At 50.8% G+C, this 27350-nt stretch overlaps 1 protein-coding gene across 8 annotated transcripts in view; it reads left to right on the top strand.

Annotated features, from left to right (window-relative positions):
- Positions 1-27350, top strand: part of LOC100346633 (uncharacterized) — a 209292-nt gene that overhangs the window by 123643 nt on the left and 58299 nt on the right. For 4 of the 8 annotated variants that reach the window (XR_016234560.1, XM_089333836.1, XM_089333834.1 and 1 more), the window contains exons 24-30: positions 3177-3316; positions 5661-5775; positions 7215-7264; positions 7615-7791; positions 15145-15262; positions 17388-17553; positions 24116-24254. Coding sequence is in view for 5 of the 8 variants with exons in the window: in XM_089333836.1 (XP_089189962.1) it covers positions 3177-3316; positions 5661-5775; positions 7215-7264; positions 7615-7791; positions 15145-15262; positions 17388-17553; positions 24116-24254 (905 nt within the window). In the remaining 3 variants the exon portion in view is untranslated. Of the gene's footprint in view, positions 1-3176; positions 3317-5660; positions 5776-7214; positions 7265-7614; positions 7792-15144; positions 15263-17387; positions 17554-24115; positions 24255-27350 lie in introns of those variants that run through there. The other 4 variants (XM_089333835.1, XM_089333837.1, XR_016234562.1 and 1 more) reach the window with 4 other exon arrangements.

Raw genomic sequence — 27350 nt, 5'->3', positions numbered from 1 at the left:
GGCTCCCACATGGCTGCAGGGATTTGAGTTGTCTTTGGCAGCTTTCTCAGGCACATTAGCAGGGTGCCAGATTGGAAGTGGAGCAACCAGGGCTCAAACTGGCGCTCATACGGGATGCTGGTGCTGCAGGCAGTAGCTTTACCTGTTATGCTACAGCACCAACCCCCTTAATTTCATTTTCTAAATGTTCATTATTAGTATACAGAAATAAAATTATTTGTATATATTAATATCGTATCCTATAACCTTGCACAACTAGTTTATTTGTTCTAGTGATTTTTGGGGGTATGTATAAGGGTGTGTGTACACACATGTGCATGCATTTCTTCATATTTTCTTGTATAGGTCCATGTCATTTGCAAGTAGAATATTTTTACCTCTTGCTTTCTTTTTCTCCCCTAATTGCCTTCACCAAGCTTTCCAAGACAAGGCTGAATAGAAGTAAGGGTAGTAGATATTACCGCCTTCTTCCTGATTTTAGGGGGAAAACGTTCCTACTTTCACTATTAAGTATAACGATAGCTATGAGTTTTTCATCAATGCCTTTTGCCAGGGTGCAGCCCTTGCATTATATTCCTAGTGTGTGGGATTTTTTTCTCAATGTGCAAGAGTTTTGGGTTTTATCTGTTTGCATTCTCCTGTGCTTTTTCCTTGATGTTATGTCCTTGCAATCAGTTGGATCAGTTTGTGGAGATTTCCCTCCCTTCTCTCTTCCAGCGGCGTATTTCCCTCCTGTGCGTATACCAGGGAACGTAGCTTAGGTTTAAAATTAAATACGGTTTTCAGAGGTCGACTCTCCAGATGGTCTTCAATCTTCAGGCCTCATACATTCTATCAGTTACTACATTCTTCTCTTATCACATTTATATCCTCCCTGCTTCTCCATTTCTCCTTGTCATGACCATAGGAGAGCACAAACATATGGGGAAGGCAGGAACACTCAATCCCCACTTCTACTGCCAAGTCCTATGTCCCCCAGAAATTCGAGATAGAGTAATTATATTGATTCTTAAAAATCCACACCCCCTCATCTTAACTGCTGTAAGTTAGACTCATCAGCTAATGTGGAGGTGCAGTTCCTGCTCCCAGAGAACTTACAGGCCAGTGTGTGACAGGGGGCCAGGCCCACTCACAAGTGGCTCAGATACAAGGCATGAGAGAGGCTCAGAAGGTGCATACGGAGCTTAAAGTAAACAGAGGCCACGACGGGGGAGCCAGGAGGGGCAGTGCAGAGGAGCGGCACTGGGATAGCCTGAGGGATGGGGTTTGGACAGGCAGAGAGTGACCACTCCGAGTAGAGATAAGAGAAAGGAAAGAGCAGCATCGGGCGGGGAGGGGACCAGGAACAAGAGAGGAGCCCGTCTGACGACCAGCTGAGGCGTCCGTGCACAGCTGAGTTACAGCTCACGGGAGCTTGTGAGGAAGTCTAACAGCTAAAGCAGGTGTAAGCGGGCTGTTTTGATTGATGTGCCTGTTAGAGGCTTATGCCTCACCGCCTGAGATCTAGCCGAGATACACGTGTTGAAAGACGCTGGGCGGAGTACAGGACTGGGGTGGGAAGCTCTGAGATGATAGTCTGGACACACTGGGAGCGCGGGGAGCCATGGGGAGGCACTGGGGCAGCAGCCTGCAGAGGCGGGCGAGGGCTGTACCGTGGGTGTCTGAGAGACCGAGCTCTAACTCTGTTTGCCCAAACATTCTTGTCCTGGCTCTTAGATCCCTCTTACCTGGCCTCCCTGGTCATCTCGTCAATTCTTTCCCCCACCAAAGATTTATTTATGTATTTCAAAGGCAGAGTGACAGATAGATGAACTTTTTTAAAAAAGATTTATTTATTCACTTGAAAAGTGGAGTTACAGAGAGGGAGAGGCAGAGACAGACAGGGAGAGAGAGGTCTTCCATCTACTGGCTCACTCCCTAAGTGGCCACGATGGCTGGAACTGAGCCAGTTTGGAGCCAGGAGCTTCTTCCAGGTCTCCCATGTGGGTGCAGAGGCCCAAGAACTTGGGTCATTGTCCGCTGCTTCCAAGGCGCATTAGCAGGGAGCTGGATCAGAAGTGGAGCAGCCGGGTCTCAATCCAGTGCCCGTGTGGGATGCTGGTGCTGCAGGTGGCAACTTGACATGCTATGCCACAGAAATGGCCCTCAGAAACATTTTTAGAAGAATAGTAAAGGGGCCGGAGGTACGGCTAACTCCTGGTTTCTCTCCTTGACAAAGCATGGTCTTTCCTTTGAAGATTTGGCTTTTCCTTTTAGTTAGCAGTTTAGAGACGCAGGTGAGACTTCGATCCACCATGTCTTGCAGCTCCATAACAGACGAAGCTGGGATACTGGAAGCCAGCAATTTCCCCTCTTCTCTTCCCTTCCTTTCCCTTCGCCCCTCGTCCTTCTTCCATCATCACACCGTGCAGAGCAGCGCATACAGTCACCTCCATCTGCCTAAGCATCTGAGGGAATTTTACAGATCTTGCAGCTACGCAATCCTTCAGCACTTCGCAGAGAGCACTCCAGCAAGGCACTCTGTAGAATGGGGAATTTGTCTTAGAGTGCTTGAGACAATTGCAGCCTATCCTGAAGACAGTCACGCTTAGTGCCTCACCCCTTCCTTATGCCAAGTGTTAGTCTCGCCCTTCCCTCCTGCCACTCCCCTCCCCTTCTCTTATTGCCACTCTCCCCCTGCCATGTACCTGGGCATTTTTGTGGGTTTTTGGGTCAGTTGTAGTTATGAGACTATTTAATAACCAGTACTATAGCCGGCGCCGCGGCTCACTAGGCTAATCCTCTGCCTTGCGGCGCCAGCACCCTGGGTTCTAGTCCCGGTCGGGGCGCAGGATTCTGTCCCGGTTGACCCTCTTCCAGGCCAGCTCTCTGCTGTGGCCAGGGAGTGCAGTGGAGGATGGCCCAAGTGCTTGGGCCCTGCACCCCGTGGGAGACCAGGAGAAGCACCTGGCTCCTGCCTTCGGATCAGCGCGGTGCGCCAGCCGCAGCGTGCCAGCTGTGGCAGCCATTGGAGGGTGAACCAACGGCAAAGGAAGACCTTTCTCTCTGTCTCTCTGTCTCACTGTCCACTCTGCCTGTCAAAAATAAAAAATAAAAAAATAAAAAATAATAATAACCAGTACTATAGGACTTACACACCCAACAGGTTTAATTGACTTTGGTTTAAAATGCTTTAGGAAGTAAGTTCCGATCCGAGGACTCCCAGAAGAAGAAATTCCAGAGCTGTCAGTGGCACGGAGAGTTTGTTGGTATCCCCAACCCCAAAAGCCCCAGATGTGCTCGCTCATTCTTCAGAGAGATTTCAGGCTTCCAAAAGGTACTTGGTGGGGGGGGAGGGGTACTGTTTCAAATAGCAAAAGTGTCCTGTTTTAAGCCAACTATAATATAATGTTTATAGTGGGCTTGAAGGAATGTAGACTGAGTGGCTGGCATGTGTTTACAACCTTATATGAAGACCTTGTGCAAACTCTGAGAAGGCTCAACTCCTTTTTTTTTTTTTTTTTTAAGATTTATTTATTTATTTGAAAGAGTTACACAGAGAGAGGCAGCGGCAGAGAGAGAGAGAGAGAGAGAGAGAGAGGGGTCTTCCATCCAATGGTTCACTCCCTAATTGGCCAGAACGGCTGGAGCAGCCCCGATCCGGAGCCAGGAGCCAGGAGCTTCTTCCGATCTCCTACACGAGTGCAGGGGCCCAAGGGCTTGGGCCATCTTCTACTGCTTTCCCAGGCCATAGCAGAGAGCTGGATTGGAAGTGGAGCAGCCAGGTCTCGAACTGGCACCCATATGGGATGCCAGAGCTTAAGGCCAGGGCATTAACCTGCTGAGCCACAGCGCCGGCCCCTCAACTCATCTCAATATACTCCAGTCTGCAAAGAGAAGCCAGCAGTTCCTAACTTTACCTCTCTCCCTTTCCTCTTTCTCTTCCCTTCCTTCTTTCTTCCTCTCTGCATATTTTCCAAACTCCAAACATGGCAGAGCACAAGGAAGAAGAGTTACAAGTCTCTACAGATCTCCCATAGCTATCTTGAGAAGCACAGAACTGTCCTCCCTAGTCTAACAAAGGTTTTGTCTATTATATGATAGTAGAATGGTGAGTTGGCAGAAAGTCATGGTCTCTACAGAGATACATCTGTAAATCAGGGGTGACCTATTATGTCTTGATCTCTTTTAGAAAGAGATATTTGTATTCCGGAGTAATTCTGAGTATCTTATTGGGGCATACCAATGACATTTTAATTTAATTCTGACAAGCTTAGAATGAAAAATAATAACAGGGGCCAGCACTGTGGTGCAGCGGGTTAAAGCCCTGGCCTGAAGCGCCAGCATCCCATATGGGAGCTGGTTCAAGTCCCAGCTGCTCCACTTCCTATCCAGCTCTCTGCTATGGCCTGGGAAAGCAGTGGAAGATGGCCCAAGTGCTTGGGCCCCTGCACCCACATGGGAGACCCAGAAGAAGCTCCTCACTCCTGGCATCAGATCAGCTCAGCTCTGGCCGTTGCGGCCATCTGGGGAGTGAACCAGTGGATGGAAGACCTCTCTCTCTGTCTCTACCTGTCTCTGTAATTCTGTCTTTCAAATAAATAAAATAAATCTTTTAAAAAAAAAAGGAAAAATAATAACAGATAAAGGAACTCTGGATGCCATCAGGAGCAGATGCTTAGCCTCACTGTTAACACACTGGTGAAGATGCCCACATCCCCCAGCTCTGGATCCTGACTCCAGCTTCCTGCTAATTCAGTCTCTAGGAGGCAACAGGGATGGCTCAAGTAACTGGATTCCTGCCACCCACGGGGGAGACCTAGACCAAGTTCCCATCTATAATCAGGCCCAGGCCTGGCCATTGCAGGTATTTGGGGGGGGTGGGCCCAGCACTATGGCACAGCAGCATAAGCCCACCACTTGCGATGCAGGCATCCCGTATCGGAGTGCCCGTTCCAGTCCTTGCTGCTCAGCTTCACTGATTCAGTTTCCTGCTAATGCTGCCGGTAACACAGTGGAAGATGGCTCACATGCTGGTCCCCTGCCAGCCATGTGAGAGGACTGGCCCAGCCCTGGCCATTGCAGACATTTGGGGAGTGAGCCAGCAGATGGAAGATCTACCCTCCCCTCTTTACCCTCCCTGCCTCTCCCCATCCTCCCCACCCCCATCTGTCTCTCTGCTTTCCAAATCAATCGATCGATCAATGAAAAAAAATTGGGAAATGAGCCAGTGGATGGGATCTCTTTCTCTCCCTGTATCTCTCAAATAAAATAATTTTTTAAAAAGATGCCTTGCATCTGACACATGGCCAGGGCTCAAGTGCCTTCCATCCACTTTCCCCCTTTGAGGGTGAACGATTGAAGACCAGTGTGCCTAGGTGAGAGTGCCCTCGTGAGCCAGTTTCAGTCTCGGCCTGGGTACAGCTAGTGGCAGGAGGGTACACTGGGCCAGGCCATGATGTCTGGGACTAACAAGGGACTGCTGATGTATTCGAGGCACATGGGGGCATCCCCGAGGAAGATGGTGGCACATTACCATCCCTGGTGAATAATCAGAAATGCTTGAAGCGGGTGAGAGCCGTGGAGACAGGGTCACCGCCCTCCTGCCGCGGCGCCCAGCTCGGCAGCCAGCCTCGTGTCGCTGTCCACTGACTTGGGCTCAGGGTGATCTGTTCTCTCAGCAGAGCTGCGGAGGCCTTCGTGTCGATTCAGCTGGAAAAGGCAGGGCTGCGGGACCTGATGCTGAATGACTTCCTCCTCAGGAAACAGGCCCTGGCCAACAGGATGGAGAGCCCCGTGAGTGTGCAAGGGGAGGAGCTCCCCAAGCCATGGTCCTCTTCTACATTGGAGCAAATGAAACTTCCTCTGTTGCTTTCAACTTCTTTGGATGATGCCATTAAAAACGCACTGTAGAGAATGGGAGACAAAGAAGTGCAAGAAGGAAAGAGAGGGGCAGGCACTTAGCACAGCCACGAGATGCTTCCCCGGGGACACCCACATCCCATCTTGGAATGCGTGGCTGCGAGCTCTGGCTCCGCTCCCAATTCTAGCTTCCTGCTAATGCGCACCCTGGGATGCCACGGATGATGGCTCAAATACGTGGGTCCCTGCCACCCTCACGGAAAACTTGGACCGAGTTCTGGGCTCCTGGCTTCAGCCTGGTCCCGTTCTGTCTGTTGCAGGCATTTAAGGAGTGAAGCAGCATATCGGAGATCTCTCTCTGTCTCTCTGCCTTTCAAATAGCGGTAAAATAAACAAAGAGAAAAAATTTTAAAACAGATAGAAAGGAATCAGTGCAAGCAGATGACAATCACAGTCAAGTTTTCAAAAATGCATGCATTTTTCCAAGACCACTTTCTAAATGAGAAAGTTTTAGCAGCTGCCCACTCCTCGGTGGACCCATGGGGGCTCAGGTGACTTAGGCAAGGTGAACACCTTCCTGTCTGGTTACCTGCTACCTTGCGTTTTCAGAAGCTCCCACCACGTTACTGTTTCAGCCTAGTCTGTTGCAAAATCCTTCAGGATTATCTAACACCTATCAGATCAGAAAGAGCGCAGGCAGCACAGTTATCAGTTATCAGTTGTGTTGGTTAGAGTTATCAGTTAGTTCTAGTCATCAGTTGTGTTAGAGTTATTGGTTCTAGTCATCCGTTATGACAGGGTCAGGGATTTTAGCCTATTTTACTTTTTAAAGATTTATTTATTTATTTGAAAGGCAGAGAGACAGAAGGAGAGACAGAGAGGTAAGTTAGCCTGTAACTGCTGGCAGAAGAAAACGACTCCGAAGTCACAGAGGAAGAATGTAATTACTCACCGCAGAGCAGGCAGCGTGAGTTGCATGATTGTGCCAGTTCCTCTGTGTACCCTGTTCCCTGGGGACGAATGGAGGAGGCTACAGGCACGTGACAGTAGAGACACACCAAGCTTGGGGAACCCGCCGCTTTTATAGCAAGCCTGCCCTTTTCCCGAGAGGGAGACATTACCCTGTCCCTCAAGATTGTTCTCGGGAAACACAACCCCGAGCAGTAGTCAGGACCTTGCATTTTGGGCATGCTCAGAAAGATGGCAGAGCCGCAACAAAAGACTGTCTCCAAATGTACCCCCTGAAAGAATGTCTCAGTTCTGTGGGTTGTTCCTGCTTAAACTTTGCTGTAAGTTTGTACCTGTGTATTAGGGTGGCTACATTCTGCTAGTCAACTACTCCATAGAAGCGCGGTCATTCTCCTTTATCACAGGATGAAATTGGAAAAGTCAAGAGGGACGTGATAACCGAATATTGTCAGAAGTAAGTATATTACACCTGAATAACACACGCTGATTTCTCTGACCTGGATGGCGATGGATGACCAACAATGTGACACAGAAGTCAGATAGTCAGGTGGTCGGGGTTTAAGCAGAGCACTGTCCTGCTGGACAGAACCAAGTGTCCCCTAACACACAGAGGAGCATCAGCTGTGTAGGACAAGAAGCACCTGGGAGAGGTGGGTGCCTCTGCCTTCAGGCGGTGCCCACCTGCCCCACCCGGACGTTGCTTCTGGACAGAAAAGTCCTCCGGGGAGGTAGATGCTGGGAGTCCTGGGCCGGGTGGGACCCGTGGATCCTCCGCAGGTTCATCGTGCTTTGTGCTGACTTTAGGTTTAACCGCCGCATGTGTCACCACGCTCTCCGGGGCCAGATCGTGGCCTACTACAGCAGCCTGAGGGCGCTGCTGGAAGACTTCCCCACCATCAGGGATACCTTTTTCATGGTGGGCCGAGCACAGGAAAAGAAGGGGCCGAGGGACTCCGAGGAGGGCCTCCAGGCCGACCCCAGGTGTGTAACTCCTTCCCAGCCCCTCCCTCCCCTTGGGGAGGGGCATGTTAAGTTGCCATGGAAATCCTTGCCCCCTTTTCTGCACCGCACCTTGGTCTTCTGGTCTAGAAGGAAAAAGCAAATGCCAACGCGCCAGCCATAAGAGTATCTTCTTACTGGAACTCAGAAAACATTCTTTGTGTAGGGGGCTGTTGGACTGTTTTGCTAACCTGTGCTTCATTTTCCCTGGGGAGCCCAGAGGTTTCATCAGTCCCAGCCTTTTACATAAGCCAGCATATTAAATAAACAAATAAATGAGTAAACTTGACCTTGAGCTACTCTAGCTTCAAATCTACTCAATGGAGAAGAAATATTCAGGAAAAAAAATGAAAAATTAGTGTCCTGGATAAATCAGCATCTCCTATTTTATCTGATAGGGAAATATATACAGATATAGATATTAAGTGAAAAGAGCAGAGCTGCTTCCATAATTCCTTGCCATTTTTAAAGGACTGATTTATTTAAAGAGGAGAGTCATGGAGACAGAGAGAAAGACCTTCCATCCGTTGGTTCATTCCCCAAATGCCTGCAGTGGCCGAGGCTGTTCCAGGCAGAAGCCAGCAGCCTGGAGCTCCATCGCAGTCACCTACATGGGTGGCAGGGACCCAAGCACTTGGGCCATCTTCTGCTGCTTTCCCAAGCCATAAGCAAAGAGCTGGAAGTGGAACAGCCAGGACATGAACCACTGCCCATATGAGATGCTGCTACACCACAACATGGGATGCGAAGAGGGAGTTTTTAACTCTACCCCAGGATGCCTGGGAGGAGTTCAAAGAGCAGGTGACAGGGAAGTGAGAGTGCATCAAGAAAACGAGGATAACAGAGGCTAGGGGGTGCGAAGACATGAAAGAAATTGCCATCCTCAAGCTCTTGACTGGCAGATAGCTAACTATCAAACTACGGCCAGTTCCACGCCAGTGCTTCCAAGGTGCCCACTTTGTGGAGAGCAGTGCTGAGTTTCGTGAATTCAGCCAGGGCACTCCCCTGGGTAGACTTCAGGATTTACCTACTGGAAGATGCATGTGAGAGAAGAGTGGGCCAGGTCTGTGCCAGAGGATTTTGCTGACGCCGGCTGCCCAGAAAGGCCACGGGGTGTCTTTCTTTCATGCGAGGCATCAAGGCTGGATGAATCCTCTGCGATTTCTTACCTCCATTATTTCATCACTTGCTGGTCAAGTAGAAACCCAACCTGCATTTGGGATCAGACTTGCACAATAGTTTCCAGAAGGTTACCCGTGAGTTCCCTGCCTTTGTGTTTAGGACAAAATGTGTTCAGGATTTTTATTTTTCATGAGCTCAATTGGCAGCAACCAAGAAAGGGAGTCAGAGTGTGAAGAAGTGGGATGTCTCTCTAATTGACAGGTCTTGCTCAGTTCCTTTGTAATTTCTCATAGATGACCATGTGTTTACTCCAGGCTAAGGGAAACATCACTTATGCTGGGCAGAGGGAGGAGGGGGCATCATCCCACAGAACTGGTCTCTGTGCATTAGGGGAGAGTATCCCATCCTCTGGGCAGGTGTGGTGCTTGCAAGTATAACACAGGCTGGCTCTCAGGCCGATTGCCTCAGGGCACAACCTGAAAAACAGTACATGGCAGCATTGGTGCCAAGTGCTGTGCAGTAGAGAAAGAGACAAAAGAGAGGGTCCTTCCCAGGCAAGGAGAAGTAGACAAGTCTTACAAACAGTGTAATAAAGAATAAGATAAAATAACTGTTGAATGGAAGCACCAATAATTGCTTGGGATTAGCTGAAGGACTGGGTAAACGGGGCTATGGATCATGAAAGGCTTCCAGGGTGAGGAGCTGCTTCACCTGGGTCTTGAGTGATGATCCATGTTCCTGGTAGACAAGGGAGAGCCACCGTGCAGAGGCACAGAGCTGTGACACAGCAGGTGGACTTGTGCACAGCTCTTGTCCATGACCTCTGAGAACAGCAACGGGGAGAGAAGGGAGTGAGACCCAGAAGACTGGCGCTTGTCCTGATCACGGAGAGAAGAGGAGCAAGATGGTTATCAGTGACACCATACAGGAAGCTACTATGATTGTCTAGACTGGGGATGGGCAGGGATAAGAGCATCCAGGTATCAGACTTAACGTGGAGCTGAGGGAGCAGGAGTCCAGATATCAACCAGTGCACGGCTTGGGTGGACAAAAAGAGTGCAGTGCCATTATTGTTTAGCAGGTGTGGGGTTTCAGTTTAGGAGAGATGGATGGTGGTGATGGTCACACGGCAACGTGTGTGGACCTAGCACCACTGAAGTATGCACTTACAAGCGGTTAAAATCCCGAGTCTGGCTTACATAGATTTTCCCATGGCAGGTGGGGTGGGAAGGTGGCAGTGCCGTTGGAAGGCAGAGAAGTGGAGGGAGATGATGACGCCCAGCACGGAAGCCTCCGGCCTGAGTTTCTGCCTCCTTCTCCCAGCGAGTCTCAGGGGCCTCTCATTCCCAGTGTTTTCTGTGTGTTCATGGACTTCCACTGCATCACACTCCTGCCACAGTGCCGTGTGTGCCCTGGAAAGCAAGATCCTGGAGCCCAGAGGCTGTCCTCACTTTGTATCCCCTGAGCAGCCCTCTGACTCTGACCCAGATTGAAAAGGAGGGTGTGAAGGGGAGGGGATGGGCCACTAGGAAGTGGAGGGGTTCCAGCCAGGGGCCTTTAGTCATCATCTGCTGGCCGCTTTGGTGTGGGCCTTGGAGGAGGCCTGGGATTATTAAACCAGGACATGGACACGAGAGCTGATGAGAGGAAAGAGAAAGGAGTGTCCCAGGGTGATATAATATGCTCAGGCTGGAAATCATTTATGTGTTGTTGCATCAATTTAATCAGTGTGATTTCCTCCAGCTGTGCTGAACAGTGTGCGTCTGGAAACAGGAAGCTGAGGACTTGGGGGGGATGCAGAATTGGGGCTTTGCCGGGCCCCTAGGTCATGAGTACAAAGAAGCAGCGCACTATAGGTGCTGGAGACAGGGCGCTTCTTGTGCTTGGCTGTGAGATCTGGCCTGGGTAGGGCAGGGAGTGAGGTCAGAGAGGCACTGCCCACTGGAAGGCGACAGCAGAAGGCTGGGTGAGGTCAAGGAGCATATTTTGTGGTGAGGAAAGAGGTTTTCTGGGAGTGAAGGAGTGAAAGAATTGGGGGTGGGGGATACAAGCTGGGGTTGGGAGAGTGAAGACTGCAGAGGTGTGGTGGGTGCAGGGGTGCAGCCCCAGGAGTGGGCTGCTTAAGGGGCTAGAAGTAAAGGGGGGATGGTGAGCAGCTCAGGGAGCTGTCTGGCTGGATAGCTGATGGGCCGTCCACAGAGGGAGGGCTGAGAAGTGGGCTACACTCCCTGCCCGCTCCCTGCACTGGGCACAGAGAGCTTTGTGCTCGGCTAAGGGCTCCTCAGTTGGAGCAGGAGTGGAAAAGGCAGAAAATAATAGTCAAGCACTTAGTAGAAGGTGCTGAGCCCCCAGGGGCAATTGTGTTGGTCCAAGGCCAAGGATTGGGCTCAGTCATGCTGCCAGGGTGCCCTGGCCAGCCGCCAGCCAGCAGATCCATTCGCTCAGATGCAGACCTTGCAACTTTCAAAAACATTATTAGAGAGGCAGAGAGAAAGAAGGAAAGAGAGCATGCGAGCTGTCTACAGCCATTCCACCCTGAGTGAGCCTGATCTCGTCTGATCTCGGAAGCTAAGCAGGGTCGGGCCTGGTTAGTACTTGGATGGGAGAGAGAGTGAGCTTCCGTCCACTGGTTCACTCACCACAAGCTCCTAATGGCTGGAGCTAGGCTAGGCCAAAGCCAGGAGCAAAGAACTCAATATGAGTCTCCCAGATGGGTGATAGGAATCCAGTTACTTGAGCCATCACTGTCCCTCCTAGCACTGGCAGGAAGTTGGAGTGAGGAGTTGAAACTGGGTCTTTTTTTTTTTTTTAAGATTTATTTATTTACTTGAAAGTCAGAGTTACACACAGAGAAGACAGGCAGAGAGAAAGAGAGAGAGGTCTTCCATCCACTTGTTCACTCCCCAGTTGGCCAAAACTGCCAGAGCTGGGCCGATTGGAAGCCAGGAGACAGGTGTTTCTTCTGGGTCTCCCGCATGGGTGCAGGGGCCCAAAGACTCGGACCATCTTCTACTGCTTTCCCAGGCCATAACACAGAGCTGTATCAGAAGTGGAGCAATCAGGACTCGAACTGGCGCCCATATGGGATGCTGACACTGCAGGAAGCGGCTTTACCCACTATGCCACAGCACAGCACCGGCCCCGGAACTGGGTCTTGAACCCAGGCACTCTGATGGGTGATGTGAGTGTCTTAACAGGCATTTGAACTACTGGGCCCAATGCCTGGCCTGCTACTCTTAGTTTTCGATAGTCGGGTTTCTTTTGGATATCATTAAACACTGTGAACTACATAATAGAGATGCGATTGGATTAGGCTGACTTTAGTCTGCCCCAGGACAGGAACAGTCTGACTTTGTGGTTGCAAAGAGAAAGGGAGAAGGAAGAATCTAAAGGCGATGCACCCTGATGTCTGGCCTTGGGGACTGGGGTTGTGGCTCCTCTGCCCCAGGAGAAGCACGGAGGTGAGAGCTCAGTGCTTGACCTTTGTGATTGGGCTGGTGGGAGGCACTGCCAGCCAAGAGGAAGTGAGCTGGAACTCCGGCACCTGGAGGGGCCCAGGCCTGCCCCTGTGGCTTCAGGAGCTGCTGGCAGGTGGATGGAGATTGCGGCCAGGAGAGTGCGTGAGATTACCTGGGACCAGGGTGTAGAGGGGGTGAGCAGGGGTCAGCCCCAGGTGCACTGGGTGGGAGCCTCCACATCTAGTGCACACTTCCTTCTGCTGGTTTGTCTCTGCAAACTCAAGGTGGCACTGGTCTCTGGCCTTTGCACATAACCCTCAATTCCAGGACATCCCCTCATTAGCGTGTGCAAGTACCCAATACTTTTTTTAAAAAAATAATTATTTATTTGATAGGCAGAGTGACAGGGAAGGAGAGAGAGAAAGACATACACACATAGAGAGACTCTTCCATGTGCTAGTTCACTCCCCAAATGGCTGCAATGGCCTGGGCTAGACCAGGCTGAAGCCAGGAGCCTTTGACTCCATCCAGGACTTCCATATGGGTGGCAGGGGCCCAAGTCCACTGCTTTCCCAGGGGCATTAGCAGACAGGTGGCTAGGAAGCAGAGCAGCCAGGACTCCCAGTGTCGCAAGCGGCGGCTTACCCATTGCACAGGAAGGCTGGCCCTAAATCTCCAGTTCTTAACAGATCGGTTGGTGCCAATGCATTGGACAGTGCCACATGCATTCCTAAGGTCCCCTCTACCCTTGCCACTTGGCTCCAGGCAGATGCCAGACATTTTAGCAGAACAATAGCAAACTTTGTACGACAACTCAAAGTTTCTGAAATATTTTTCACACACTTGATACTTTTTCTTTAAAAAAATTATCTATAAAAATGCCCAAGTATTACATGTTAATCAAAAACTTTATTAAAAAGTCCATTTGAATGTAGAATAGTGATGGCTAGAGGCTGAGGATGGGAGAGGTGGAACTAGAGGGAGGTTGGATAATGGGCCCCAAAACACAGTTAAAATGGAGGCCACAAGCTTTGGTGTTGCACACTGGGGTGACTACAGTTCACAATAACCTGTTATAGACTGATCGAGAACTGGAAGAGGGGAGCTGGTAGGCTCCAAACATAAAGAAACAGAAATGCTAATCGCCGGTCTATCCAGTTTCCACCATACACGTGTGCTGAGATATTGCACTGGGGGTCGTCGTCGTGGCACCGGGAGCTAAGCTGCTGCCTGCAAGGCTGGCGTCCCATATCACAGTGCTGGCTCAAGTCCCAGCTGCTTCTGACCCAGCTTCCTGCTAATGCACCTCAGAAAGCAGCAGAAGGTGGCCCGAGTCCATGGGCCCCTGCACCCACGTGGGAGACCCACGTGGAGTTCCGGCATCTGGGTGTCAATCAAGACCAGCCCTGGCTATTGTGATCATTTGGGGAGTGAGCCAAGCAGAAGAAAGATCTCTTAGTCTCTCCCTCTCTCTGTCACTCTGCTTTTCAATAAATAAATAAATCTTTTTAAAAAAAATCTTTTAAAAAGAAATACTGCATGTACCCCACAAAAATGTACATGTATTATAATTAAAAAATTATAATTATTTCTTATTTCAAACCTGTGAATTAGGAATCATTACCCTCACATATGGATGAAAAGACACAAAGAGGGTGATTGTCTAAAGCCACACAGCTGTGGGAAATTGGACTTAAAATCAGGTCCTCTGATGTCAAAGTCCACACCCTGTTCCCTGCACACGTTGCCACTTCCCACACAACAGATGGACACAGCACCTTAGACTTGATGGCATCACATCTGTTCAAGTGGTCTCACGGTGGCTGACCATCTCCTGGAATGGCGCAGGCACCAGCCAGGGCACCGCCTCCCTCCACGGGTATCACAGAAAATTCACAGGCTTCCATTTGCATGAAGATCAAGAGATCTCTTCCTGCCATGTCCATTTTTGGTAAAACTACAACAAAAAGCAAGACATCGATTCAAGTAAAATTCAGGATGATGGTTCCTCTGGGGACCAGGGAGGTGCACCTCGGGTGTCACCCGTGCAGGTGACATTCAATCGCTCAGACAGGCTGGTGGTGGCTGCGCTGGTGAGAAGCTGGTGAGAACCCTCGCACCAGACACACATGGGGTGTGTACTTGCAAATCAGCCTGCCACAGAGACATGGCTGAACTGCTACCCAAGAAAAGGCAAGGGAGCTGCAGGAGGAGGAGGGGAACAGAGAGGAGAAAGAAGGAAAAGAAAGCCAGAGTCTGGAGAACCTGGAAAGAGGTTCTTCTCCTGGAGGAGAGGGAGGGCCTGGGTCTACAGCCTGGGTTCTGGGGCTGGTTGGATGATCACTTATATGCACCCAGTATCGTCTTACGGGAGCCCACTAGGCAAGACCTGTGTGACCTCTGAGGGCCTCAGCTGCAAAACAAAAATCAGTGCAGCCCAAGGGTGTCGGAGGATTAAGGTACACGCCACAGGTAGCACCCAGGACAGCGCCGGCCAGCTCCTTCCTGTCCTGGCTTTTTCCTGTCCCTACCCCCGCACCACCCTCCTCCACACCCAGTCTAAAAGTAGCCCAACCACTCAGATCCCTGGAGTTATTTATACCTAACTCTGGCCACCTGGGAGCCAGCCTGCAAAGGAGACTCCGCTGCCCTTGGCCTTGGCCGCTGAGCCCTGCTGACAGGCTTACACAGTGCACCTTACTCTGCCTCTGACCTGCAGGGAACCGCTGTGTGCTGTGTTTCCTTCCAACTGCAGGAGCTTCCAGCCCCGGCCTCGGTGTTTGCTGTCCCCTGATGGAAAAGTCTTCCTCAACTTGTGGTTCCTGCCCCACCCTTCCGAAGTGCTGGCGATGTTCAGAACTCTGCCAGAAAAGGTCGGTATTTCCCCCAGGTGCCAGAATGGATGCTGGCTGCTTTTGTAGGGCTCACGGTGACGCAGGCATCTGCAGCTGTTTGGATTCATGTCTCGTGTCCACGGAGAATGAGAACGCGGACAAAGGAGGCCAGGCCAAGCTTCCTGAAACAGAGAAAAGGCTCCCGCAGAGCAGCGAGGGGGCAGGCTCCTGGCAGGCAGGCTGGTGAGAGGAGGGGTCTGGCTCTCCCGTCCTTGCTACGGGAAGTTTCACACAAGGATCTTTTAAGCAGGGTATCAGGTGTCCAGTGTCCTCCCCAGCCTGCTGCCCTCCCACCTGTGGCCCTATCTCGCCTTCCTCCCACCTGGCTAGTCTCCTAGCAGGCCTTTACAAGACCTCTCTCTCCACAAAGGCCTTTTTTGTCCCTTACTTTCTACCTCAACCTAACTGCCTCCTGGTTCAGAGATGGTCTCTCTGTCAACCCCCTCCCCCATTTTCCCCCAGGCACCAATAACTAAAATCTTTTCCCAGCTCCTAATACTTCTGCCTGCTTTACTATAGTTTCTCTTGGGCCTCATTATTTCATGAGTTCTGTTTTTCCCTGGTTATTAAGGAACACCGATTCCGGCTTTCTACATCCCCTATTAGTCTTCAATTTCCTCCCAAGCCCTCAGGGAAGCTCCACCCTGATGTCCTGAAGCCAATAAGAGGTTGAGATTCCACGTGTAGGTTATCCAGCTAACTGCTGGGGGTTGTTCTGTGTAGCTGCCTTACCAACAGAGAGTAATATTGGTAACCACAGACCAGAAGAGCGGTGGGCGGGCTTTTGGTACAGTGGCTAATACCCGACTCGGGATGGCGGAATCCCATATCAGAGTGCTTGGTCCAAGTCCTGGCTCCTCTGCTCCCCATCCAGCCCTCCGCTCGCGCACAGCCTGGGAGGCAGCAGGTGATGACTCAAGCAGTTGGGTTCTTGCCACCCACATGAGATCTGGATTGAGTTCCCAGCTCCTTGCTGCAAGCTGGCCCGGCCCTGGTTGTGGCAGGCATTTAGGGAGTGACCAGCAGATGAGAGATCTCTCTTTCTCTCACACTCTCTCTCTTCCTTTCAAATAAAATAAAGATAGCTAATAAAGATTTGTTTAAAGTAGATTTAGAAACACTTTCAAATAAATAAATAAAATTTAAAAAAAAAAGCACAGAACTCTCACCTGGGTCCAGCTGTTGTCCCCTGGTGACCACGGGACATTTGCCTCAGGATTCCCCACAGACGTAAAATCTGCAGAGGCTCAGGTCCCTAGATAAGTCTGCTGATAGCACGTGCACTTCCTCCTGTGTACTGTAAACCATCTCTAGATAATTTATGATGCATGATACGAAGCAAATCCATGTAAGTGGTTGTTACAGTCTGTATTTTAGAGAATAATGACAAAAAAACCTTTATGTGTTCACTATGGATGCAATTTTTTCCCAAATATTTTGGATCTGCAATTGCTTGAATCCATGGACAGGGAACCAGTATGGGGCACCCGCTACACTTGTTAAATAAATTAAAGAGCAATGTGGGGCTCTCCTGATTTTTCCAAGTAGAAATCTGTTTAGCAACCTCAGTTTCTCACCCTTTCTTTCATTGAAAAATTTTCAGTTTTTTTTTTTTAATAGATGAAAAGCTCATTTCTGTATAGTTAGATGATGGCTTTTCGCTTTCCTTCACTTGGGTGTTGATGTTCAAGAACCAGTGTTTGACACGGAGCCGTGTGTTAGTTTCAGCCGTGTTGGTCAGGCACTGTGCTTCTAGGTATCCACTCAGGACAGTGCTGTCTGAGTGTGGGGCCCTGCTGCGACTCCATCTGTGCCACTTGTCATTCACTGATGCTCATACAAGCACAGTTTCATCCGTCCATGGCACCAATGACAGCAAACAAAGGGAAAGGCATTGCTGTAACTCCACCCACCGGAGTTCCTAGTACCTGGTCCATGACTGGTTAGCTATTTTCTTCCTCACATACCAGCCTGTGTACCCTATGAAAATAGTTGCCCAAATATTCTTGCTTAAAGCCCTTGTCTCTGATCAATACTCGCGTATTTCAGTATGCCTGTCAGAAGCTTCCTCAAACGCATTTCCTCTTATTGATTTTTCCCACAGGCAGCGTTCAGAGCCTTACAGCTCACTCTGCGGCTGGTGGCACCTCTGCACGACATTGTGGCCTACCTTCTCAGCTTTGCAAAACTGGGCAATGGCCCAGCATCTTTTGAGTGTCCTCTGAGCCCAAGCGCTTGGAGGGGTGACTGGGGAGGAACGGAGGGCATTGGTGAGTGATTAGAGATCATTAAAATCACCTTCTGTATTCAATGGCAATTCTGTGAAGCCCTTACTAGTTGGAAAGCAGAACTACAATATTTTCTCCCGATAGACGGTGATGAGAAGGGAAGAGGAAAAGTCCCATTGTGTACTGTCTCTGAAATGCATGTTGACCTGATTGGTTCCACGTGTATAGGCTACACACAAAGTATGTTAAGTCAGGAGTCAGGTTTTCATCCTGTGTCTGCCACTTGGTTACTGGGAACTGGGCACTCGACTCTCTGGGTCTCTGGAAATCTGTGCAAACATTCTGGAAGGATGGAGAAGGCCTTGCTGAAGACTGGTTTTCTTTTACTCCCATTTCCTTCCTGGCCTCCCTTCCTCCAAGGTTCGAGCCAGGCCCTCCGTGTTAAGATTGCAACCAGGCTGGGTGTTTAGCACAGAGGTGAGGGCTCCACTTGGGACACCGCATTCTATATGGGAGTGCCTGGGTTCAAGTTCCAGCTCCACTGCTGATTCCAGCTGCTTGCTCGCTCCTGCACACACTGGCAGGCAGCTGGTGACGGCTCAAGTGATTGGGTTCCTGCGCCTATGTACAAGGTTCAGTTGAGTTCCAGGTTCTTAGCTTTGGCCTGGCCCAACCCCAACTGTTGTGGGCATTTGGGGGAATGAACCAGGGTATGGGAGAGCTTTGTCTATCTCAGTGTCTGTCTTTCAAATAACATTTTTAAAAAGATTTGTTAATTGAAAACCAGGGTTACAGAGAGGGACCCAGAGAAAGAGAGAGAGAGAGAGAGAGAACTTCCATTCGCTGGTTCACTCCCCAAATGGCTGCAATGGTCAGAGCTGGACGAGTCCAAAGTCAGGAGCCAGGAGTTTCTTCTGGGTCTCCTTCATGGGTACAGCAGCCCGAGCACTTGGGCCATCCTCCACTGCCTTCCCAGGTGTATTAGAAGGGAGCTGGGTGGGACGTGAGCAGCTGGGACTCAAACAGGCGCTCCGGTGGGATGCGGGCACTGCAGACAGTGTACCTGCTACGCCACAGCATTGGCCCCTCAAATACATTTTAAAATTTTGCATCCAACAACAACTGGAAGAGTCTTGTAGTAAGAATAACTGAGGCTTTTGTTTGATACATCCGGTGCTGATCAGTGAATTCTAACTACCCGATTATAAGATCAAAATAGGATTTTAGTATCCTACAGTGTTGATAAGATACTGCATAATTTTTGTATTTTTGAGTAGTAAGTTGGGTTTATAGGAAGCAGAGAAATTGATTTTGATCATTTGATTCACATCCAAATTATGTCACTAGTCATGTCAATATTCATTAGTAGCGAAATAGTATAACATAGTAGTCAGGGATTTTAAAGAATGAGAAGAGCCTAAGAAATGAGGCCATGGGCCTGTTTAAACCTGCTGATTTAAAACAGATGTGATGTAATCCGAATCTTCACTCTAGCTGGTGCATATAAGAATTGTGGGAGACGCTGGGATGGGTGGCCAATACATTCATACAATAAAGAGTTAAGGGGTCTGTGACCATTCTGCTGTGGGGCAGGACCCTGATGGCCCCTGGGGAAGAAGGTGAAGTCCTGTGTGAGGACAGGCAGCACCGAAGGGGCAGGGCCGGAGCCACCTTGGCAGAGAGCACAGAATTCTTGCTGAGCCATGAGCTCTCCAAACGGTTAGCAAGTATTCTGGAGAAGCTCCCAAAGCAATTGTGCATCCTTTCCTTTGTCTAAGCTGGAGCCCATTAGCAATGGGGCTTCCTCAGACAGTGAGCTAAGACGCTCCTGGGGTGGGCTTCCGACAGGATGTGGAGAGAGGGGCACAGCCCAGGAATAGCACCTTGCTTTCCTTTGGGATCAGAAAGCAGGTGCTGCACGGAGGTGAGAGAAGCCCAGAGTGCCAGGGCCCAGCCCTGTTTGCAAACAAAGTCACTGCACAGGAAGTCCTGTAGCAGCTGGGGCAGACAGTGCCCTGGGGCAGAGCTGCGTGGACACATTCTGGGGGCACCTTGAGCAGGTATGGGGACCAGCCAGCTTGGATCACAGGAAACAGGAGGGACAGCCCTGGCAAGACAAAGGTGACAAAGCAGGACTGCAAGGGGTCAGTCTAGAGGTGTGAACCCACCTACCCACCAGTGTGGAGCTGAGGAGCCGTGGGCCACGAGGCCCAACTGCCGAAGACCTAGGATCCAGGAGCAAGGGAATTGGTTCTGGCTAGTTACACGCTGCAAACCTGGAAGCCACAGATATATACTGGGGCCCTGGCTTCTCAGGTGCGTGTCTTGTCCTGGGGCAGGAAAAGCTGTGCTACAGCAGAATGTGCTATTCTGAAAATAGATAAAGAGCGAACTGAACTAAAAAAAAAAAAAAAAAAAAAAAAGCCCAGGGCTTTTGAAAGCTGCTGGGCTGATCCTTCCTGGCCCAGCTCCCAGCCGAGCAGAACACAGGTGAGCAAGGAGACAGGAATCTGTCCCTTTAAGCATCTCAGAGCTCTTTGGAGGCAGATAAAAGGACTTTGGTGGACTTACCTGCTCTGAAGCATTTTGCAGACGGAGACTCGGGATTTCAGCTTTTGATCCTGCCCCCCCGTTGATTGACGGCAGCAGCTCTTAGCCGTGGCCTGAGCTCTGGGGGCCCCACCTAGCCAGCGACCCCCTTTCGAGTCAGTGGGTGTGAGTAGATGATGTCATCAGAATGCAGGCGCTGGCCTTGTGATTTTCTTAGAAAAGATTAGGAAGCCGATCAAAGCCCAAGTCCTGTGCACAGAACTAAGCATTTCGGAAACTCACCAGACAAACGAGAAGCAAACCACAGCCTCTAGGGCCGGTGCTGTGGCACAGTGGGTAAAGTCACTGCCTGCAGTGCCAGCATCCCATATGGGCAATGGTTTGAATCCAAACTGCTCCACTTCTGACCCAGCTCTCTGCTGTGGCCTGGGAAAGCAGCCAAGGATGGCCCAAGTACTTGGGCCCTCTACCCATGTGGAAGACCCAGAAGAAGCTCCTGGCTCTTTGGACCAGCCCAGCTCTGGCCATTACAGCCATTTGGGGAGTGAACCAGCAGAGAGAAGACCTAGCTCCCTCTTTCTCTCTCTCTGTAAACTCTGCCTTTCAAAAATAAATAAATCTTCTAAAAATCAAAATAAAAAAGCACATGGGTTCTGACCTCACATCTGACCACAGCTGCTGTCAGTGCTGTTTATCTCTCTCTCTCTCTCTCTGACTTCCCAGACAGGACCCTGAGAAGGTGTGAGAAAAGGGCCCTTTCCTGACATTTCCTGGCCCCAGGGCCTGCCCCACCGCCCCAAACCCTGACCCCCGCCAGCACCACCTTAGCTGGCTCCTCCTCATCCTCGCAGATGGGAGGATGCTGGCCCTGCCCGAGCCGGCCCCCTCCCCTCCCACGGGGCATCAAGGCTGCACAAAAAAAAAAAAAGGAAAACCCAACAAGGCAGGGTTGCCCCAACCTCCGCCTCCGTGTTAATGGTCGATTGAAGCCCACCCATAGCTATTTTGCCGGGAACTGAGCATATGCAAAAGTGTACGAGCAGCACTATGTCAACAGCAGAAACACCAGAAAGAGAAAAATCACCTCGATCCCCCCAGTCGAGTGCAGAAATATTTGTGTCCCTCTGTACTCCCCTCTAGCCCTTGCCCAAATGCATCTCACACTCAGACTTTACAGAGCTCTAGTCGGCGACTGTGCGATTTCATATTCTCCTTGTCTCAGTGTCATTGCACCAGCATCCTGTATCAGAGCACCAGCTCAAGTCCCGGCTGCTCTGCTTCTGACCCAGCTCCCTGCTAATGCGCCGGGGAAGGCAGCCAAGGATGGTCCAAGTGCTTGGTCTCCTGCAACCCACATGGGAGACCCGGATGGAGTTCCAGCCTCCTGGCTTCCAGCTGGCCCAGCCCCAGCCTTTAAACACATCTGGGCATCTGGGGAGTGAACCAGCAGATGGAAGATCTCCTCCCTCTGTCTATCCCTTTCATTCTCTCTGTCACTCTGCTTTTCAAATAAATAAATAAATCTAAAAGATAAATAAATAACCAAAAAGCATTTCTCTGTGGTTGCTGCTTAGCCTCGTGGAGCACATTGCTCATAGACCAACCATGAGGCCTTGGGAACGAGGCCCACTGACCACCACCACCAGGAAAGTTCTTGTCCACTTTGCTCTAATGCCATGCCTCTTCAGGTGACATTTTTCACGCAGCCTAGTAAGATCACCAGATTTTAGAGGAGTCATAAAAAGGTCTGATGATTGGATCCAGTTTGTAGGGGAGGGGGACTGGCACAAAAAGCACTTCTTGTGTTGTAAAACATTGGACGTGGTAAAACCTCAACTGGATACAAAACCTGGACTGTCCCATCTTCCTCTAAAGTCCAGGGAACGTGCTGCAAGTATGGTGGCCGTTCTTAGCATGGCTGTGTCCTGACCAAGGTCCCAGGGCAGCTTGCCCGCTCCCACCATCCTCGAGTGCAAACAGAGGAGCACCACACATTGATAAAATTTGACGGTCCCTTGTTGCTGGCAGTGGAGAGCGGGCTCATGCCCTAAAGGACTCTCAACCCCAAAGTTCAAAGCAACAGGGTTTATAAAGGCAAAAACCACAGAGAGGGGAGGGCGAATATGTGGTTACTAGGGTCAGGCTGACCTAGGGCCTATGCGAAACTAATACCAATTACAATCTTGACAATAGACAAATTACAATCTTAACATCAACCAGGAGCAGCCAATCTTTTTTTTTTTTTTTCCTTCTTGACAGAGCGGAGTTAGACAGTGAGAAAGAGAGAGACAGAGAGAAAGGTCTTCCTTTTTCCGTTGGTTCACCCCCCAAATGGCCGCCATGGCCGGCGCACCTGTGCCCATCTGAAGCCAGGAGCCAGGCACTTCCTCCCAGTCTCCCATGTGGGTGCAGGGCCCAAGGACTTGGGCCATCCTCCACTGCCTTCCCGGGCCACAGCAGAGAGCTGGTCTGGAAGAGGAGCAGCCGGGACTAGAACCCGGGGTGCCGGCACTGCAGACGGAGGATTAGCCTAGTGAGCCATGGCGCCGGCCCAACAGCCAGTCTGTTTTAAGCTTGAGCGATCATGCTAGGGAGTTTCTGTGTTCCGCCAAGTGGGATGCAGTGTGCTGTTAGATCATATCTTCAGACCAGAGTCTCACGATGGGGGGTGCTTTCTCAAGATGGAGTCTTGGGTGCTCTAAACTAGGGTCCCTCTTTGTCAGGGGGTCCCTTCACTAGCCAATGAGTGCGGGAGGAGGCCCAGGGCCTGGCCAGGTAGGGCACAGAGAAGGCTGCTTGGGGCTGGAGGGGCTGTTGAGACAGAGAACTCCCGAAATGCCCCGTGGGTCTCCTGGCCCACTCCTGCCTTGGGTACGGTCCTGCTCCCCAGAACAGGGCAGTCCTCTAAGCACAGAAAGTCACTGCTATGCTCCTGGGGGTTCCCAGGGATTCAGCCCAGCCGACATTCTGGTGGCTTGGTTAGCGCGTCCCCCTCGGTATTCCCTAAGGACACACTGTGTTCTCCCACTGTGATCAGCTCCTTCCATGGGCCAGTAACAGGCACAAAGTCCCGATGCCTCAACCCACCAGGGGGTGCCTCCGAAGGCCTCTAGGGAAACGTCTGTCTAAAACTTGCACAGAGGCCGATGTTTGGTGCAGCCAGTGAGATGCTGCTAGGGATGCCCGCATCCCATATCCAGATGTCTGAGTTCAAGTGCCAGCTCTGGCTTCCAATTGCAGCTCCTGCTAATGTGCACCTGGGAGGTGGCAGGTGTTGGCTTAAGTTGATGGGTCCCAGGCACCCCCAGGGGACACCCAGGAGACTGAGTTCCTGGCTCCTGGCTTCAGGAGAATGGGGAATGAACCAGCAGATGGAAGGCTGTGTGTGTGTGTGTGTGTGTGTGCCTGCCTTTCAAATAAGTAAATATAAAAAAAACAAAGTGTATAAATACACACAGCCTATTTTTATATGCAGTGTGGATCCAAAGCCAAAGCGAGGCCTCCCAGATACCCCTGAAACGATCCTTCTGGAAGGCTGTGTCTGTGAATGTACGCACTTCTGTGCAGATGTCTCCACGAGTATCACACACAGAGTGCTTTTCCTTCCAGCTGTCCTTGCGTGATCTTGAACCTCCCTCAGTCCACGAGCTGGCGATGGGAGGCAGGCACGAGTGCTGGTCATCACGTATGGCCAAGTCCCTAACGGCTGTCCTGAGGATGGCACTTCCCTGTCCTTGTTTCCATTTTTCATTCTGTCTCGAGACTGTGTCCTTGTCAAGTTTAAAACTCTCCTTCAAAGGCACGCTTTTATTGTGCTGAAAGCAAAGTAGGTTTCTATCTTCCCCAGAGAGGAAGGAAGGGGAGATAAATCACACCGCATGTTCTAGAGCAGAGGGCTTTGCTGGTCTTGCGAAACCTAGAGTTGGCACAACCACAGACAGAGAAAGGGAAGTCCGTGTAGGCAACAGGGCAGCTTCGGAGGGCAGGGATGGTGTGGGGTTAGCTAGAGTTGTGTGTAATGCACACTGTGACTAAAACGCTGCCCCTCCCATAGGGTCCGAGCTGCGAGAGCTGCAGAAAATGCTTGACAACCTCCAGAGCCCCCGGGACCCCTGCCAGGTTTCCCAGGCCCTGCTCCTCCACAGGGAGATTCTGTTGCTGCAGTTCGACACGGCCGTGAGGCACCGCATCAGGTAAGGGCTGGTGCTGAGCCTGGCTGGTGCATTCTGCCGCACAGGTGTTCGCTGAGCCCCCATCCGGGGAGGCTCCTCTTGGTGACATTAGGAAACAGAGCTTAAAATAGTCAGGGGCATAATGAGACCCAGAACCCTGTGGCTACCGCACGTCACGTGGAGCATGTTCCTGGCAGAGAATTATAGCCTTGATTTTATTCAATGTAATTCCAAAACTGTTGTATAACACCTGCTGCTTTCAATGTTGTTTAATCCAGAGTAATATATGTATACTTCTGAAGATTATTTCTAAGGGCTTTGTTTATTCTCAACTTCTAAAAAACAATTTTCATTGCATTTCTGAAGCTAATGGAACTGGCTATTGGAGTCCAGTTTATAAATAAATCAATCTGTTTCTGCCTTGCTAGGTACCATCATGTTAAGTACTCTGCAAAAAAAAAAAAAAAAAAAAAAAGTGCTTCATTTGGCTAATTAGTCATTATTCTGATGGGAGAATTTATTTGGAGTAAGGTTCACAATGTTGGGCTAATGTTGGGGTACAACAGGTTAAGCCACTGCCTGCAACACCGGCATTCCATAAAGGAGCACCGGTTCAAGTCCTGGCTGCTCTGCTTCCAATCCAGCTTCCTGCTTGGGAAAGCAGTGGAGGATGGCTCAAGTGCCTGGGCCCCCGCCACCCATATCAGAGACCCTGATGGAGTTCCAGTTTCCTGGCTTTGGCCTGGCCCAGCCCTGGCTGTTGCAGCCATTTGCGGGGACTGAACCAGGGGATGGATGATCTTTTTCTCTCTCTCTGTCACCCTGCCTTTTAAATCAATAGAACAAACCATTTTTTAAAAATAACTATGTTTCCATTATAAATGAGTTCTGTTTGAGAGGGGAATGACCTCAGGCCTGAAGCTCTGCTTGTTTTGAAAATCCATTCACTTCTTCTGGTTAATTTCAAGTGTATTTCGCTCATGGGTGGAGAACTTTTTTTCTGCCAAGGGCCATGTGGATATTTCTGACATCATTCACAGACCATACCAAAGTATCAACTGAAAAATTAGCCTGCTATCAGTTTACTGAATTTCAAGTCCTGCCTGCAATCGCCTCGCCAGGGCCAGACCAGATGATTTCGTGGGCCTTATACATTCCACGGGCTGGACGAGCCCCACGCCTGACAGCCAATGGAGGCCCTCAGTGGGCTGCACCTGTGCTGTGACGGCCCCTCCCACCACTGGCACTGGGTGTCCAAGGATAATGGAAATATGGTGATTGCACAGATGTGTATTTTTTCTCTTTCTGTTCTGCATTTTCTTTTTTTAAAGGTTTATTTGAAAGGCAGAGTTACAGAGAGGCTGAGGCTGAGGCAGAGAGAGAGAGAGAGAGAGAGAAGTCTCTGTCCACTAGTTCAGCCCCAAGATGGGCTGCAACGGCCAGTGCTGGCCCTTGAAGCCAGGAGCTGTCGCTCCCCCTCTTCGTGGAGGAACAACACAGGACCCTGCGCTGTTCTTTTGTCTGCTCGGCCCTCCCCGGGTTTGCTGCTGGTTCTTCCCGGGTTGGCTACCGTCCCTTCACCTCCGTGGAGGAGCGGGCCCCCTGCCACTTTCCCCACTTCCGCGGGGGAGCGGCACACCGCCGGCCGGCTCTCTCGGGGGCTGCTCAGGTGTTCCTTCAGATAGATGTTCCTGGTGCATGTTGTCTCTCTCCTCCTTTATAGTCCTCTTCCACCAATCCCAACTCTGCTACCCACACGCCGAGTACGCTGCTCTCCTCCAATCAGGAGCAGGTCCTACAGTTTATTGGTTGAACTGGAGGCAGCTGTGTAGAAGCTGTTACTCCCCTTCTCAGTGCCATATTGTGGGAGAGCAGATGCATAGAATAAGTCTTAATTCCAGTAACAGTCTAGTCCGAGTTGCTCCCCACAAGGAGCCAGGAGTTTCTTCTGGGTCTCCCATGCGGGTACAGGGGCCCAAGGACTTGGGCCATCTTCCACTGCTTTCCCAGATGCCTTAGCAGGAAGTGGAGCAGCCGGGACTCACACTGGCACCCATATGGGATGCTGGCACTGCAGGCAGGGGCTTTACTTGCTATGCCACAGCGCAGGCCCCTCTGCGTTTTCTTTACTCTGACCATCATGGGGCTCTTGTTCTTAGAAAGGAAATACAGCAGACCAAACATCATGTGAATTTGTTTCCTCTTTATTGACAAACAGCTTCCTAAGGCGTAGCTGGGGTGGAAAAGCTCTGAGAAATGGTCGGGCTGGCCATTGGTTAGCCCTCTGGGCTCTGAAAACCCGAGGTCAGAATTTGGGAGGAGCTGACAATTGGTGCAGACCTCGGGAGGGCCCCTAGGGGTCCTCTGTGGATCCCAGCATTGCTGCAGCCTCAGGTTTGGTGCTGCCCTCCCAGGGGAAGCACTGGGCTTCCCACCGAGTTGCTTCGCCAGGGCTTCCTCCCCCTGATCTGCAGGGGTGGAGGACACTGTGTCCTAGATCTGCTTGCGGAACACTTTTCAGAGGCCTGCAGAGGGAGCCCCCAGCCGCTCCGCCCGCCTGGGTCCTTTGCTTGCTGCGGTGCCTCGGCCTGTCTTCTCCAGAGGTCTTCAGGTTTTATGTGTTGGGGGTCGCACAGCTGGTCAGTAGCAGAGCGGAACTGGAAGCTAGCTGTGTTTGGCTCCAGAGCCTGAGAAGTGCCATGGCTCTCCAGCACCAGTGTGCATAAGGAAGGGTGGAGGAGAAGAGAGGGCGGAGGCAGAAGAAAAAGAGACACAGAAAGGTGAAGGTCATCCCTCTTGGCCTTGTTACTCAGTACTGAACCTGCAAGCGAAGGGAACTCCTTAGAGGATCAAGAATCAGGAAGTGTGTGGGTGTTGGGTCTGGTGGCTAAGCCATCCCTTAGGACACCCTCTTCCTAGGTCGGAGGGCCTGGCTTCAGCTCCCGGCTCTGGCTCTGAATTCCAGCTTCTTGCTAATGTGCACCCTGGGAGGCAGCGGGCGATGGCTCAAGTAGTTGGGTCTCTGCCACCCTTTGGGGGATGTGGATTGAGTTTCTGCCTCCCAGCTTTGGACCTGCCCAGTTGGAACTATTGCACTTGGGGAGTGAACCAGCATAT

This window comes from Oryctolagus cuniculus, chromosome 5 (genome assembly GCF_051225735.1).
Source record: "Oryctolagus cuniculus isolate XC-2025 breed Fujian yellow rabbit chromosome 5, ASM5122573v1, whole genome shotgun sequence".
NCBI classification, from domain to species: domain Eukaryota; kingdom Metazoa; phylum Chordata; class Mammalia; order Lagomorpha; family Leporidae; genus Oryctolagus; species Oryctolagus cuniculus.
This window is presented reverse-complemented; position numbering and strand designations above follow the sequence as displayed.